The sequence below is a fragment of the Seriola lalandi genome, unplaced genomic scaffold (assembly GCF_002814215.2).
Source record: "Seriola lalandi dorsalis isolate HSWRI2012SDOR001 ecotype SW California unplaced genomic scaffold, Sedor1 jcf7180002054921, whole genome shotgun sequence".
Classification (NCBI taxonomy): Eukaryota; Metazoa; Chordata; class Actinopteri; order Carangiformes; family Carangidae; genus Seriola; species Seriola lalandi.
In genome coordinates this window covers 762,583-778,102 of record NW_019525473.1, presented here as the reverse complement: position 1 = coordinate 778,102, position 15,520 = coordinate 762,583, and the positions used below count along the sequence as shown (strand labels likewise).

At 39.4% G+C, this 15,520-nt stretch overlaps 1 protein-coding gene across 1 annotated transcript in view; it reads right to left on the bottom strand.

Annotated features, from left to right (window-relative positions):
* Positions 1-2,053: 2,053 nt before the first annotated feature.
* The window catches only part of LOC111673591 (VPS10 domain-containing receptor SorCS3-like), a 63,092-nt gene continuing 49,625 nt past the window's right edge, over positions 2,054-15,520 (bottom strand). The window contains exons 18-22 of the mRNA XM_023431403.2: positions 11,642-11,773; positions 11,442-11,541; positions 9,445-9,550; positions 8,458-8,618; positions 2,054-6,043 (exon numbers count right to left, since the gene is read on the bottom strand). Coding sequence (XP_023287171.1) covers positions 5,985-6,043; positions 8,458-8,618; positions 9,445-9,550; positions 11,442-11,541; positions 11,642-11,773 — 558 coding nt within the window. The 3' untranslated portion in view covers positions 2,054-5,984. The remainder of the gene's footprint in view (positions 6,044-8,457; positions 8,619-9,444; positions 9,551-11,441; positions 11,542-11,641; positions 11,774-15,520) is intronic.

Sequence of the window (15,520 nt, the reverse complement as noted above, 5' to 3'; positions counted from 1 at the left end):
AACTATTCAGACGCAATCAATCTAAGATTTTTTCTGTCAATCACCGCGGCGCCTTCGACTCAGAAAGCACAGCAGGGTCAAATTAACAGAAGACCAGATCTCTGAATTACCTCCCACGTCACATTAGGTCTGGTGCTGTTTTTCCCTGATGAAGACACAATCAACCAATCAAGACTTTGTAGGTGGGATTAAGAATAGCAACAGCATCTTCCCACGTCAGAGAGAAAAATAGCTACAATCATGACAGATGGCGACAGGCATGGACCAGAGTGAAAACAACAATGTTACATTTTTTTTCAAATTCTGAAATTGCTGTGAAAATTATCAACTGCATTGGATTTTCAGTTCACACCAATCCGTCAGTACACAGTCATTCACTCAGTACTGACTGCAGGACAAAACACAGTCATTAACTCTGATAATAAACCTTCAAGAGCACAAAGAAATACTTTCTGTAGCTTTTGGCAAGTAGGGGACTAGTAATGCACATTTTTACATTTTGTATGTCATATGTAAAATTACTGTTTTACTTATTTTGTTTGTTGTTTTTTGTTTTTTGACAATAAACAAATGCCTACATGTGGCAGCACGGCGGGGCAGTGGTTACTGGTTGGAAGCCGGGGCTTTTCTGTGTGGACTTCCTCGTGCCTGCATGGTCTTCCTCCAACAGCCCAAACATGCGCAGGTTTAAGATAACTAAATGTAAGTGTGAATGTGAGCGTGAACTGTTGTTTGTCTCTATATGTCAGCCCTGTTTTTTATTTTACATCTGTACGCTTTTTGTTTGCATCTGGAAACAAACTGCTGTTCCATATCACCAAGATTGTCTTTTTTCATCTACGTAACATTGCTAGGATTCGGTCTTTTCTATCTAAGACTGACTCTGAAATCTTAATTCATGCTTTCGTTTCATCAAGACTTGATTGTTGTAACGTTTTGTTTTGTGGTCTGCCACGTTCTCGTATTAAAAGCCTTCAAATGGTTCAGAATGCTGCAGCTAGAATTGTTATTAAATCCAGAAAATTTGACCATATTACACAGATTTTAGCCTCCCTTCATTGGCTTCCTGTTCAGATCAGATCAGACCTTAAGGTGCTTTTGATGGCATATAAGGTTCTCGGTGGACTTGCTCCTTCATACCCGTCTGATCGGCTTAAACCTTATACTCCATCTCGTGCTCTCCATTCCCAGAATTGAGGGCTCCTGTCTGTTCCCAGAGTTAAAAAGACATCTGGCTGCAGAGCTTTTTCCTATCAGGCCCCTCTGCTCTGGAACAACCTATTGCTATCACTGCACATTGTTGTTCTTTTTCTCTGTGCTCTCTCCTGCTCTCTCTCTCTCTCTCTCTCCAACCCAGCCAGTCGAGGCAGATGGCCGCCCACCCTGAGTCCGGTTCTGCTCGAGGTTTCTGCTTCTTAAAAGGAAGTTTTTCTTTGCCACTGTTGTCTAGCACTTGCTCTCGGTGGGAACTCTTGGGTCTCTGTAAATAATATTATAAAGAAGTCTAGACCCGCTCTATTGGGAAAGTGCTTTGAGATAACGTATGTTGTGAATTGGCGCTGTACAAATAAAAATTGACTTGAACAAACTGCTACAAATACATAACACAACAAAAGTAGCTAATTCAGGCTATTTATCAGGAGGAACTGTGTGAATGCATCACTACACACCGCATGTGCACAAGCCCCTCACTCAGCAATATTACACACTCGCCTACAGTCTTGATAACAGCTAAATAGGAATATACAAACACAGCCATTAGCTGGTAACATTCCAGCAATGTTCATTTGTACCATTGTTTTGTGCAATTACAGTGACTGGCAGATATGCGAGAGCTGACACTGTGGTACGGCGATTTGCTTACACCAAACGGTCTATGACTAGAACAAGGGGCAGGGAGGCAGGAGCGACGCTCGTAGCGTTCTAACCTGTGTGCTTCTGTTCTGTAGACGCTTACATTGACTCATCAGGTGAACAGTGTAATTTGCAGCAGACATCATCTTCTCTGCACCCTTCAGTTCACAGGAGTTCCATCACCCAGAGAACAAACGTGTTGATGTACAAAAATACATTTATTTGAAACAATTTCAAAATGACAGCTTCTTTACCGTAGAAATATCGAAATAAAGATGAAACAGAACATTACTGATGATGCATGCATTGCAGATTTTTTTTTGTGTACTGAAGAACATTACAGTGCTTTTGCCCTCTGAAAGATCACAAATGCAAGAATCTCTTTTATTTTTCAGGTGTGGATTCCCACCGGAGGTCTGGGTCTTACAGTATAATGTGGCATTTAGGATAACGGATGAGACAGTGATTTCCAGTGATCAAAATGTTTGATTGAGTGAACAATGAGGAAGTAAACATGAGGAAATTACCCAAAGGATACGAGTTTCTTTCACTGGTGACAGTTGCAGTGTGTGTGTGTGTGTGCAGATAAAAAGCACAACAATTTTAGTAGCTATTCTTTACTTTCTTTAGACTTTTAAGGAATGGCAAACCCTTAGCCGGCAACAGCTGCTACAAAGCATTATGGTCTGGTTGTAGTCATCATACATTCTTCACAATTTCAAAGGGGTCCATGAGTAAAAAAAAAAGAAAATAAAAAATGCAATAAAAGTATGATTATAGATGTGAGCAGCACAAACTTTTTGATATTTCTTTTTCTGTTTCTCCTAATCCTGCTTTGATAATAAGAATCAGAACAAAGTGACGCCATCAAAGCCCCCACCCAAACAAAATCCAGCCAAGCAAACAACCCTTTGCTTATGACATGTGTTGAATACAACAAAGCTTTAAAACAATCTTTGTTCAATGTGTGTTCTGTCTGCAGTAACAAGGCTCGGCTCGGCTGTTTGGTTTGAGATGAGAATACTCGGTTCGAGGTAATGCATACGTGATGTGACAGCCCACATCTCAGCGCAGTGTTCCCCTGACCCCCCCACTTCTCCTGCAACTGCTGTTTTTTACTGGAGCCGAGCATTGTGGGAAAGCTCTGCATTCTGCTCAGCTGTCCGGCTTTTACGAGATCACCATCACGGCGTACACCGCGAGGCCGACGCGGGTCGACTCGAGGCCCGCTAACCACCGGAGAGGACAGCACAGCACCGGTGGAGAGTTGCATGCTGGGAGGACACTACTGTATAGCACATTGAGTTTACACCTCAAATGAGTGAATCTGGTTGTGGAGGGAGTCTGACGGCACTAGGGGGGGTGGGTTAATGCTGTAAGCCCAGCTCGGTTGTACTGTATCTGCTCTCCTTGTACACTGTGAGATGTTCACATGAATACAAACTGTTGCAGTCTTTATAACTAGGGACAATATTCTGGTTTTGTCACATGAATGAAAAATGTTTGGGAGACTATTTTAGCAGTGTGCAGATTGTGCAGAGAGGGCAAATAATGATGAAGGTCTGTGATAACTAACAAAAAAAAAAAAGAAAAAACACTCTTCATGCTGCATGGAGCAGACACTTCAAAACCCCGAGCAACTGACTAAATAAGAAACACTGCACTGAAGGGGTTTATCCCAAATTACCACCATATCCACTTATGAACAAAATAATAATGAGCTGATGAATTCAATTGAGATTTTGTGATGTTCTGCATTCAGTTGACTTGAAACATAAGGAATGCTATATCATCTAAAATAACAATATGCTATAGACCTGCTTAAGTTTGGATTACATACCAAGAGGTTTCATTTTTATCATGAACAAGTCACTAGATTTATAAATAACTAAAACTAAAAGATTCAAATTAGATCACATTTTGTTAGCTAAGAGGCCAGAAACAACTTTAAAGGAAGTCTAATTGATGTGCACAGGCTGATGGCAGGAAATGTATCTGGCACACTAAAATAACCTTTGTGACCAAGGTCCAATTCTTAAATAGTAGTTTGATGAGCTTAAACAAACAGGTTTAAATGGGAGATTATGAAAAGTGAAATAGATGCGATGCGATCAGTAGGACTGTTTCAGTGGAGAGGACTCACCACTGTTGTTGGTTTTGTCGAACTACAAAAGAACAGTTAACTCACAATCCTAAAGTGCTGTTACAGATTGATGATTTGTTTTCCCTCCCAATCTTTGGCTGAGTACCAGCACTGGTTTGTAGAGAGCACATTAACCAAGAGGCAGAAGACAATTTGGCTTGTCGTCAAGTAACTTTTTAAATTAATATGAATTGGCCACAGCAGATGTAATCTGCAGCCACTGATATTTTTCATTTGTACCGCTGAAAGCGATTTCCAGTGCCGGCTAAAAATTAGAAGTCTGCTCATGTTTCTTAAAATGTTTTTTCACATACTTTTGCCAAGTAATAAACAAGAACAGGACTATTGTATGTATTACAGCCAGGTTAGCAGCTCTGTGAGGCTGTAGCCTACGTTAGCACAACAGTGCTTTGAGCTAAATGCTAATGTAAGCATGCTAATTTGCTCACAATGATGTTAACATGATAATGTTAAACAAGTTTATACTTATCATTTTCACCGATTAGCGTGTTAGCATGCTAACACTTGCTAATCAGCGCTGCATAAATGAAATGCAAATCACTGGACACTTTGACCTGATGATGGCACTGGATGAAAAGACTGGGGATCACAAAAGTCTTTACAATTCATCCCAGAGGAGGTCAAATGTCTGTGACAAAATTTCATCCAGAAGCTGTTGAGGTATTTCATGCTGGACCAAAGTGGTGGACTGACTGACTGGTTGAAAGGAGGGAAGGATTAAAAAGTTTAACCAAAGATACGCATCACAACTTGGCAGATTTCAACCAGCATCCGTTGAAAACAGTTATCAGAACCAACACTAGGCCGACTGGTATTTTAGAGGATGTAAATATGAATGAATTGGAATGAATGCCGTCATCTTTCTCCTAACATGTGAATACTGTGAATTTGATCACTGGTAGCCACAACATAAGGAACCTCTTCATAGTAATTCAGCTTTTGTTCTGAGGCCAAATCACAGCCACTGAGTCAGAGGCAAAAGCAGTAATGCTGATGGCAAAATAATGTTTGGTTCAGATAGTTTAAAGACTTCATGACTAGACTAGGCTTTAAAGTCATCTTTGTAAAAATGTTCCAATACCTACTGTATATGTCTGATGAAAATATAAACATATTGAACGTGATAATGTTCATGTTGATTCTCTTCGTTTAATTTCCGGGTAATGGGTGGAAGTTAAATCTGTAATATGCCAATACAGTTCTGCTGCATCAACCTGCCTTAACAGATACACACTGTCTTCTAGATAAATATCACCCAACTGTAAATGAAGAAAATAAGAGCCGAACAGAAGTCTAGGCAAAATCGATTGGGGTCTTTTGATGAATGATTAGAAAATAACTATTTACAACACTTGCTTATCTACAACACAGAAATCGTGTCCTCAGTAACTACATGCACAAGTCAAGGACCTTAGCAAAACAAAGTTGATTTCTTTAAGTAATGTTTGACTTTTTAACACACTTTCAAAAACAGACCATTGTGAGATCTTCTGTCGTTGCCATGGTAACTCAGACTACGAGCATGTAGAAAGTAATAATATATACATTTAACAGAACAGATGATGATATTGTACATTTCAATAATATTCCCTGTTTGATTGAAGACTCAGACATTATAGTCTATATATAGGCAGAAATGATTTTCAAAGCAAACTCATTAGGAAATTTACATAACTCCTCATAGGTTTCAACGAAAGATATTTCACTCTGCAAATGAATGTCGTTATGTAGCTTATACATCCACAAAACTGAGTAAGTTTTGCCAGTAATTACAATAATCTCATTGAGTAAGTTGACATTTGCTGCATGGATGTTGTTGAACGAGACATCCATGCAAGTCTGTATAAATGAGGTCCCTTAGAAAACTATTAACATCAGTTGTGTTGAGAATTACAAAACAGAAAAAAGAGAACCCCCAACATTGTAACACTTCGCTCTGTACATAAACTCGTCGCGTTCTCCCGCCTTACACGCTAGTACAGTTTGGAATCTCCCTTGTGCTCTCACAGGCGTTTCCGACTCCCCCTGAACAGAGAGGAATGAAACAAAAGAAGAAAAACAAGCCGAGAACAAAGATGGTTAGTTCCGCATTGTCACTTTAATGCCTGTGTAACAAATAACTTCTTTGATATTGACACTTGGTGTTAATTACTGCATTTCCAACGTGCTAATCAAAGGCTCTGAAGCTGTGAAGTACCTTGAAAATTAGAAAGTGAGCCATTATGAAAATTTGTCTCTTTCTATTATGATACCTTTTTAATTTAATGAATGGTCGCACAATTATTACATTATGACACATATTATTCTAACACTAAATTTCTGTTTTGAAATTGATTATTTATTTTGCTTTATGTTTCTGAGGCACCAGAGACAAGGGACAATAATACATAACATACAGCGCCACAGTACATGACTTTAATAAATGGACAAATTATGCACAAATTATAGAGCAATTCCACTAACTTCACATATAAATGTCAGGTCATTGGTCGAGAGCTTGTGATACTGACTGTGTCGTATCTCATGTGGCTCTGGAGGAACATTCTGAAGTCTGAAAAAACAACCCAGATGATGTCATCATAGGTTTTTAGTATCATCAGGGTCATGTCAGCTTTGGCATGAGATAATGACAGTGACAAAAAGCCTGGGGGAGTTGAATTTTAAAGAAGGAGTCTGAGTTGCATTATGGGAAATGTGGTATCCAGTTATTCTGGAGCTTCATTCATATTAAGGACTAAAAATCTGGATATCTTTGTCTCTTCTGAACAGACCATTCTTTTTTAGACTCTGATGTCCCCAGCTCTATGAGGATGTACCCCTTTAATGTAATATGCATTCCCGGACTACAAATCATCATTTCATCTAGAAAATGTCAGAAAATAGAGAAAAATGCACACAACAATTTCCTAAATCCTCAAAATTTTGTGGCTAGGATTCAGGGAATATTTGACATTTGTTTGGTTTTAAAACACACTCCAATGATTAATCAAATATCCAAAACTTTAATGATTTTTTTTCGCTCTTCTCTCTCTGAAAATCGGCCCTTGAAGCTGCTGTGCAGAGTTTTCTTGTAAGCAATCAAAAAGTTATGTTTACATTCTGCGTTATTATTATGCATCTTGTGTGTTCTTTGTTGGCACATAACTAAGTTTCTGCTACAAACTCTTGATCAATGGAACAGCATGAAACCCGACAGGAACGTGTATCACACTGCGTCAAGTGCATCCTCACATGCACTCATGGTACAAACAAGAGAGGGATCCGCTCATAAAAATGTTGCTCCATATCACTTCATGCATGGAAATAAACAGAAATGTACCACCTCTGACCCAAGATGGTGGAATAATTCATCCTGCACTATTAGATCTTCTTCTACTACTGCTATATTTAAATCTCGTCTTTTTTCCAGTCCAGTGTACTTTACAACTGTATTATTATTTTAAATTATATTAGCGTACAGTATTTTTTTCGTCCTCTCATTACAGCACTTTGTTCAGCAGTTATCATTATATTTTCCTATACAGTAGGAAACAGATCTCCTGAACCAACCAATCAAGTCAAGTTGCTACATGATTTTTTTAGCAGGCTGTAACAGGCTGAAACCACTCTACGGAAGATTATAGGTTTAATGCGAGAGGTAACGACGGACGCTCAGCTGAATAAAGCAGAGTCCTGATGGCTTCGGTGTTTGAGGGCGTCCACTACTGTGCAAGAGGTGTTTCTAGTCTGAATTTCAACACCCAAGTCAGAATCAGCTTGCTCTCCAAAGCTGTGAAACTACAGGAGCTTCATCCGTCTTGTAAACCATCACAGAGACAAATGAACCCAAGGATTGCACTTGCCACATTGGACTTGTGCTGCTTTCTGCTGGCACTGCTGCATCGTACAAGGTTAGAGTAAGCGGTATTTGGCTAATTTGCTTTTCACAACCTGTTGTGTTTGTGCCGGATTGAAATATTCTTTTTAACTAAGTCATATTGTGACCAAATAGAAAAGTGATTAAGGCCGCTGTCTCTGAGCTCCTGCTGGCCTTTTGAATCCCAACGCTGCATGCGTAAACATGTTGGTTTAATTAATTATTCACTGTCCTCCGTACTGCAGGACTTGCTGAAATCTATTTTTTTTTCATACGGTAAACCCCTTCCAGGACTGTCTCTACTCTGTGGCTCCCTCTGCTTTCCTCTTCTCTGAATAATTAAACATTTCTAAAAAGGAGATTAAGTTGCCAATTCTCTATTTCAAAAATAATTCAAATGCAACAGCTAACGTATGCCTGGGGGCTGAATCTGCACACATTTATTATGTGCATTAGCAGGACGGCTTTTATCTCCAACACAAAGAAACAAATCCTGTCTTTGATCAGGAAGCCACAATACCTTTCACGGAACTGTCTAACAGAAATATCAGCAGGTAAACATTTTGACTGATTCCATACTTACTTTTGACCCTGGAATCCAGTTCCTTTTCCATGAGTTCCTTGGATGTGGAGAACTCACTCAGAGTGATTTTAGGCGTGCTGTCGCCCTGGCCTACTGAGCCAATCATCTCCTGCTCCTTCTCCTGGTTCACCTCAGCATATATGTTGATCCAAGGGATTTTTCTAAAGATTTGCAAAAGAAGAGATTGACAAATGAGCCCAGAGCAATGTTTGAAAACCAGCTTGTGTTTCTGAGAGATGTATTCATTCTTTATTTCATTCTTTTCTTAGAGTGAAAGCAAAATGTCGGTCACTTTAAGATGACAAACGTTTGTTAAAAAACCACTTAAGTGTTTCACTAACCTCAAAGGAAATAGTTCCGTTGCCATGTGCTGATAAGGACATGGCAACTTTCAAAGTTATGGTGATTATAATTATACCTCAGTAACTAATTTATAGGCAAATTACAGTAGCATTGGTATCTTTTCCCATCTACATTTACAACACCTAATAAACATCTTTATTTAGTCACTAACCAATTTATTTCCAATTACTATTCATTTTAGTTATTAATTGCTCTGTTTTGTCAACTGTGAGACTTCTTGAAAAATGCATCCTCTTTAGACTAATGGGAAAAATTTCATATCCATAATTAATGACAGCTTTTCCATTTCCCTCAGATTTTTCAAGAGAATCATTTTGAGTATGAATAATTTATTCAGCAAATAACAGCCGAGGCACAGCAACCGCATATTAAACCATTTAATGGTCCTTTTCTCTGCATTTTATCACCGATTAGTGTGTGTGCCTCATGCACAGGAATCCTAGAAGTATGTTTACAACGTCTGGTGGGACTTGTCAAATCAGGTTTCCTAACACAACTGTAATTGATTGGTCCAGACCATGCTCATCTGGCATCATCAATAATGGAGGATATGGTAATAGGTATATGGCTCTATATGAACGTGCTGTATGTGCAGCAGGTGGAAGTAACCACAGAGCTGTGTACCTCTTGAATTTGTAGATAAGAAACACTGCTAGGCCCAGGAACACGACCGATAGGAGCATCAGCATAGCCGAGCTGCTGTGTCTGGGGTTGGAGTCCACCAAGGGTGCTGTGGGAGTGGAAGAGAGGACAGGAAATGCTGCTATTGTTACATGCGCTTGAATGTTGTCTTTTACATCTGCCGTCATTACAAATCAACCATTTTGCTAAATGTTGTATATCAACATACTGATGTAAACGAGTTTACACTGTCCCTAATAATAAATACACTAAGTGAATAGCATTAAAAATAAAGCGTGTTGTTGTTGTGTTAAACCCTGTAGATAATCATATATAACATTTTCAGGCTGTTTAGTGTTTGGCTAAAACTGGTACAGTCACATCCAAACGATGTTAATTAAAGTGCACTGCCCTTTATAATAATAATAATAAAACACTGTGTATAATTGTCTTAGGTAGTGCAACATTTACATCATAATTATCCAAATTAATGTGAATTATATGAAAGTAAAGTGGGAGGTTTCCATTAACCCTGTTACAGATATAAGGACTAGATCTGGTACATTTACATCATGGTTTTATCTCGGGTGACAAATTAAAGGAGAAACCTGAATAAATGAGTGGAACAACATAACAACATAACAAACGCAGATGCCTCCACACAGATGCACTGCACTGTGACAGGTATAAAAATGCTGCACATGCCCAGTTGATTCTGATTTTGTATCAAGATGAAATTGATTGTTGGGGCACGAATGGCAGGAGCTGGAGTCACAAAGATCCTCAGCTGGCCACTGTTGCAATAGGAACAGTTGCAATAGGAACAGTGACCAGTGACTAAAGTGACATCTCCATATATATAATTTTTTTTTTTAAGTATTGCAGTTATGAGTGTAAAATTGCTCTTTCTACTGCACTTTCATCTCAAACAAGAAGCCAACCAACCAAACAAGCACTTACTATGATTAATGTCACAGTACATGGTTTTGCTCATAAGGTGTCCACCTTAAATTCTTCTCATTATTTTGAAGAGTGCATTAATGTCTGTCACTGAAGGAAAATCACATTGCATTTTCCTCTGTTTCCGTGCTGCTCTCGAGCCCTTCAGCTCAGAGACGAAGGCGCGTATGCAGCTGACCTTTCCCCAGCAGCTTGAAGGCTTTTTAGACCTTTTCGTGGGAGGTGAAATATGAAGAGGGATCCAGCTGGGTACACCTCCAATGTCATTAGAGTGCAGCACACCACGGAACGTCACAGAGCAGCACATGCCAGCCCGTTAATACCTAGCACTTTCAGCTACAGACAACTCCTGGCTGTGTGCCTCCAGAGACCGTGTGTCTAATAAAACCAGCCAAGCAATGAATACAATGTAAGATCTGTCCAGCAGTGGGGCACGGGAGTTGCTGAGGACTACCAAAGCCTGAGCCTGTAAAACAAGTTTCCCCGTACCAGCCACGTTATTTACAATCATTGTGGCTGTATGAATCTAGCATTGATCTGATACTTATAACAGCAATTTGTTTTTTGGCAGGAGTAGCTACATTTTGAGGGTCTTGAATGTCACCCCACCTTCCCATTTCCAGCAGTTAAGAACAGCTCCTGCCCTTAAATTCTACAGTGTTCTTTCTCAAGGACTAAATAATCAACATAATTATACTCAGTGTAACACTCATTTTGTGGTTGGATGGCTGTAAAAGAAATAGAACAGATGTTCAGCTTTTGATGGCAGGCATAAAAGATCCCTCGTCTCAAGGAGCCCCACTTAAAATCAAACCCCTCCCATATTCCCCTGTGTTCCTTTGCCTGGATGGCAGCAGACTGACAGGAATTTTAATAGTTGGACCGAAGAAAAATTCTTGTTTTCAAAACACTGTTATTACAGTACATTTCAAAATGGGAACTAGAAAATGGTAAGTGATAATTAAATTACCCCTGAAAGTTATTTTATGGTTGATAACTTAACGGCAGAACTGGAAGCAGTGAAAGCAAACGGTTCTTACCCAGTGTTAACTGTGTGTTGTATACAATCACCCTCACACCAGGCTTGAGCTCGAACTCCACCAGATTTTGGTTCAGTGCGCTTACAATAATATCGGACACCTGTAAAACAGATACAGCGTGGCATTTTGCAATAAGAATAATACTGTTTGATAAGATTTAAGCAATTTGTGATGTAGAATCTAGTCGAAGTCTCCCTTACCTGCTCTAGCTCCTCCTCACTCTTTTTCTTGCCCTCTGATTGGTTCTTGTGAGGTAACAGGAAGAGCTCAGCGGCTGTTGGAACTCCAGGGAACACGGCTACAAGGAACTGCTCCTCTGGGAAGTCAGACACCTGTAGCGAGACAGATATATAGGCCTCATTAGCTCTCACACTGTGAAAGGTGATTGTTACAAATAGCTTCACAATTTAAAAACGTGCCGTTGTGCTGTGCCCATGAATTCATATAGTCACATGAGCGCAGGCAGAACACTCTCGTCCAGTGGCTTATTAAAGCTCCCATATTGTATAAAGTGAGATGTCCATGTGTTGTTTGGTTATAAAACAGGTATATGTTCTATATTAACACTGTGAAAGTATCAGAGCGCAGGATTTAGTTTCTCCGAGTGTTTAGCTGAAATCTACGATATTTTTACTGAATCACTCAGAAAACAGTGAGCCAATCAGAGGAGAGGCTCAGAGCCTCCTCTCTTCTGATTGGATCACCAACCTGTTACTAAAGCTCCGGAGAGAAGCCTTAGAGAGGAGACTCAGGTTCACTGCCATACTCAAAAGGATGTGTTGGATATATGTTACAGTGAGAAAAATATACCATGTGAGTGTAGGGATGGGTGTACTCGAGTTGACTGAACTAGATCGCATGCCTTCCTTCATTTCATGAGCTACAGATCAGACTGTGTGCACTGCACTGAGGCAAAGACAGACAATTCTCTTCATATGGCACATTTCATCACAAGCAAAATCAGTATGCTTTACGTTTAAATGCACACAGCAGATCTTTACATTTCAGTATAATGCTTCTTGAAAAGTTACTTTTTAGTCTTAAGAGAGCTTGATTATGTACTCAAACTCTCACTCCAGATATAATTGCCTGCCTGAGTCCCTGCTGGATGCTAAGTGGTTATATACACTCAGCACTCAAGCTCGAAAAGCAGCAACTGTTCAGATGTTGTCTATGATGTTCAAATAGCAAGACTTTTTTTCACCCTCTTCAAGTTTTTCATGCCTTCAGGTTGTACTTGAGTCACCGCATGTAATTTATGCTTTTTGAACAAATGCAGAATATGCGTTTTGTTTCAATCTATTCAAAACATATTTTGAATAAGTGTTTAAAAAAATACAAAGTAATGAAATATTGCTTTTGCTAATTGTTATGCTTAATGTTTTAAAGCTGAAACTGTGGTTAGTGGTAACTGATGCAACATTCAAACTGCAGCAAGGGTTGCTTTAGTTTGAGTTGCATGCAAGGTTGAATGTAGACCTGTTGTATTTTTGTTTGAAGTTCACATGCGTGTATTCTGCGGTAGCAGAAACATATGGAGGAATGCCACCTGGAACACCATATTATACAGCTCTGATTATACCACAATACAACCTCCCTCTGACTGGTCTTTCTAATTTCATTTCAGTATTTAAAAGAGCTTCAGCATTCACCAGTGTATTAGTGTTTCAACCCAACATCACCACATGCTGGGAACCTGGCAGTGGAGTAACTGTACATTCAGGTAACTAATGTTTCCCCTCACAACTGCTGCTGCTCTATTCTGCTCAGAGAGAGAGAGAGAGAGACAGAGAGGGAGAGAGAGAGAGAGAGAACCAGAGAGGTGGAGAGATGTGCAGAGACATGGAAAGAAAGGGCGAAAGACACAGACGGCAACAGAGTGTTATGTCAATACATGATGACATTTATGTCTAGTCCACAAATGTAAGAACATCCCAGTTTTCCGAGTGTAATTTATTGGAAAAGAAAAGAGAACAGGGTGGCAGGTTTTCACTCAGACACAGTGTTCAAATTGTACAAATGTGCAGAAGGTTCAGTGCCAATGTTTCACAATTGAATGTTCCTGTGCTTTTCACTTGATTACAGACAGATTGTGGTGATTTTAATAAAAATGCTGGCAAATGGTGCCAGACTGGTTGTAAATCTAGGACTCAGGACGTCAGGACATCAAAATAAGATGCTTATATAACCATCTACCTCTCTTCCCTTCATGACAGGAATCATGCATCTAAATCTAATGAGCAAGTCATCAGACATTAATGCTATCATGTCATGTTAGTACATTTGGTGATGTTTTTCTATTGTCTTGGACATTCATCAAATTTGTTCATTCATCAATGTAGAGCAAACCAAGAAGCTTGAACGTCAAAAGTAAATATATAAAGTGTTGAGCCACTTCTCACTTGAAGCAAATAAAAGAACAATTTGATAAAAGTTTTTTTTGGCTTTGTCTCAATGTTCAAGGATGACAAAAGCTTATTTTTCTTTTGATAAAAAAAGGTGAAGCCAAGAATGTTTCTGTTTGTGTTTTCAGAAAACCATTTTAAGCCCTTAGCTCTTTTATACGAGCAAAGGAAGCAGGGCCTGGGTGGTAATCATTCTTTATTTTAGAGCCTGTGATGTTTTTATGTTTTCTCTGTGGCCTGGGTGGACAAATGGACTGGGTACAGCCAAAGCACATCAATTATCAAGCACAGAAATCACTATTTGAGTACCAAAGAAGTGGACAAATGATAGCCATGGGCATGACTTGCAATGAGAAAAGGGTTGGTGGAGTGGGTGAATAGGGCAACAGCAGAAGCAATAGCCCCTGAAAAAGCAAACAACCAAAAACCAAAAAAAAAAAAAAAAAAACCCAACATATTCAGACCATGTTGTTCTCACTGCAATCAGTCATTAGCTTAAAAAGCTGGCTGGCTGATGTTGAGTGTTCGCTTTTGATGCAAAAAAAACAGATTGAAATGTGCAAGTGCACAGAGAGGTGAGGCAGTCAGCGAGGCACCTGCTGCAAGTTTATGCGAAGGAATGCTATTTAAAGAAGGTAACCTCCAGATGATATTTACATAGGTAAAACCTCCTCTGGATAATCAAGTGCTCGAGGTCAATTCACTGTAAAACTAGAATTACTGCCTGCGGTTGTGCGCCTCTGCCAACCAGCCAAGTTGCAGAAATATGGTCACGATCTCTCCTTCCTGGGTTACAGCATTGAATAATGGCCAGAGGTGTTTTTGCAGAACATTATGATGTCACAGTGACGTTGACCTTTGACCATATGGATATAAAATGTCATCACTTCATATTGTCCTATTAAGTTACATTGTGTTATAATTAGTGTATGAATTTGTAAGTTATGGCCAAAACTGTGTTTTGTGAGGTCACAGTGACCTTGACCTTTGACCACCAAAATTGAAGTGAATGTTTGTACCAAATTTGAAGAAATTCCTTCAAGGCATTACCAAGATATTACATGAAAAAAAAAAAAACACAGAGTCTACAGCCATACTACTGTATCACTGTAAGGCTTATAATATTGCATGCTAACATTTGCTAATTAACACAGCTGAGGATGACAGGAAAATAGTATTTGGTCATAAACCAAAGTATTGAACAGATTGAAATGTTGACGGTTACGGGACCACCAAAAATCACTACAATCCAGCGTGTGCGGAATATAAATGCTGTATCAAACTTCATGACAATCCGTCTAACAATTGTTGAGCCTTTTCAGCCTGGACCAGAGTGGTTGTCCAATCATCCAGCAGACAGGGTTAGAGTTGCACCCCTAGCATGAAATCACCAAAACTATTAGTCTGGGAACAATGAATGTCTGTATCAAATTTGATTTGTGCCATTCACTTGCGACTTTGTTAACTATTTCACTGGTCAATTAGAAACCTTCTGTTGGAGCTATATGAAAAATGAGAGCAAGGCAACAGGATTCATCCTCTGGGGATCTTCAACATCTGTGGCGAATCTTACGGCAATCCACGCAATTGCTGTTGATTTATGACACATTGACAAATTGGGGTAAAGGGGAAGTTGAGGGGATCACCAAGGTCAGTAGAATTCCTCCTCTGGGG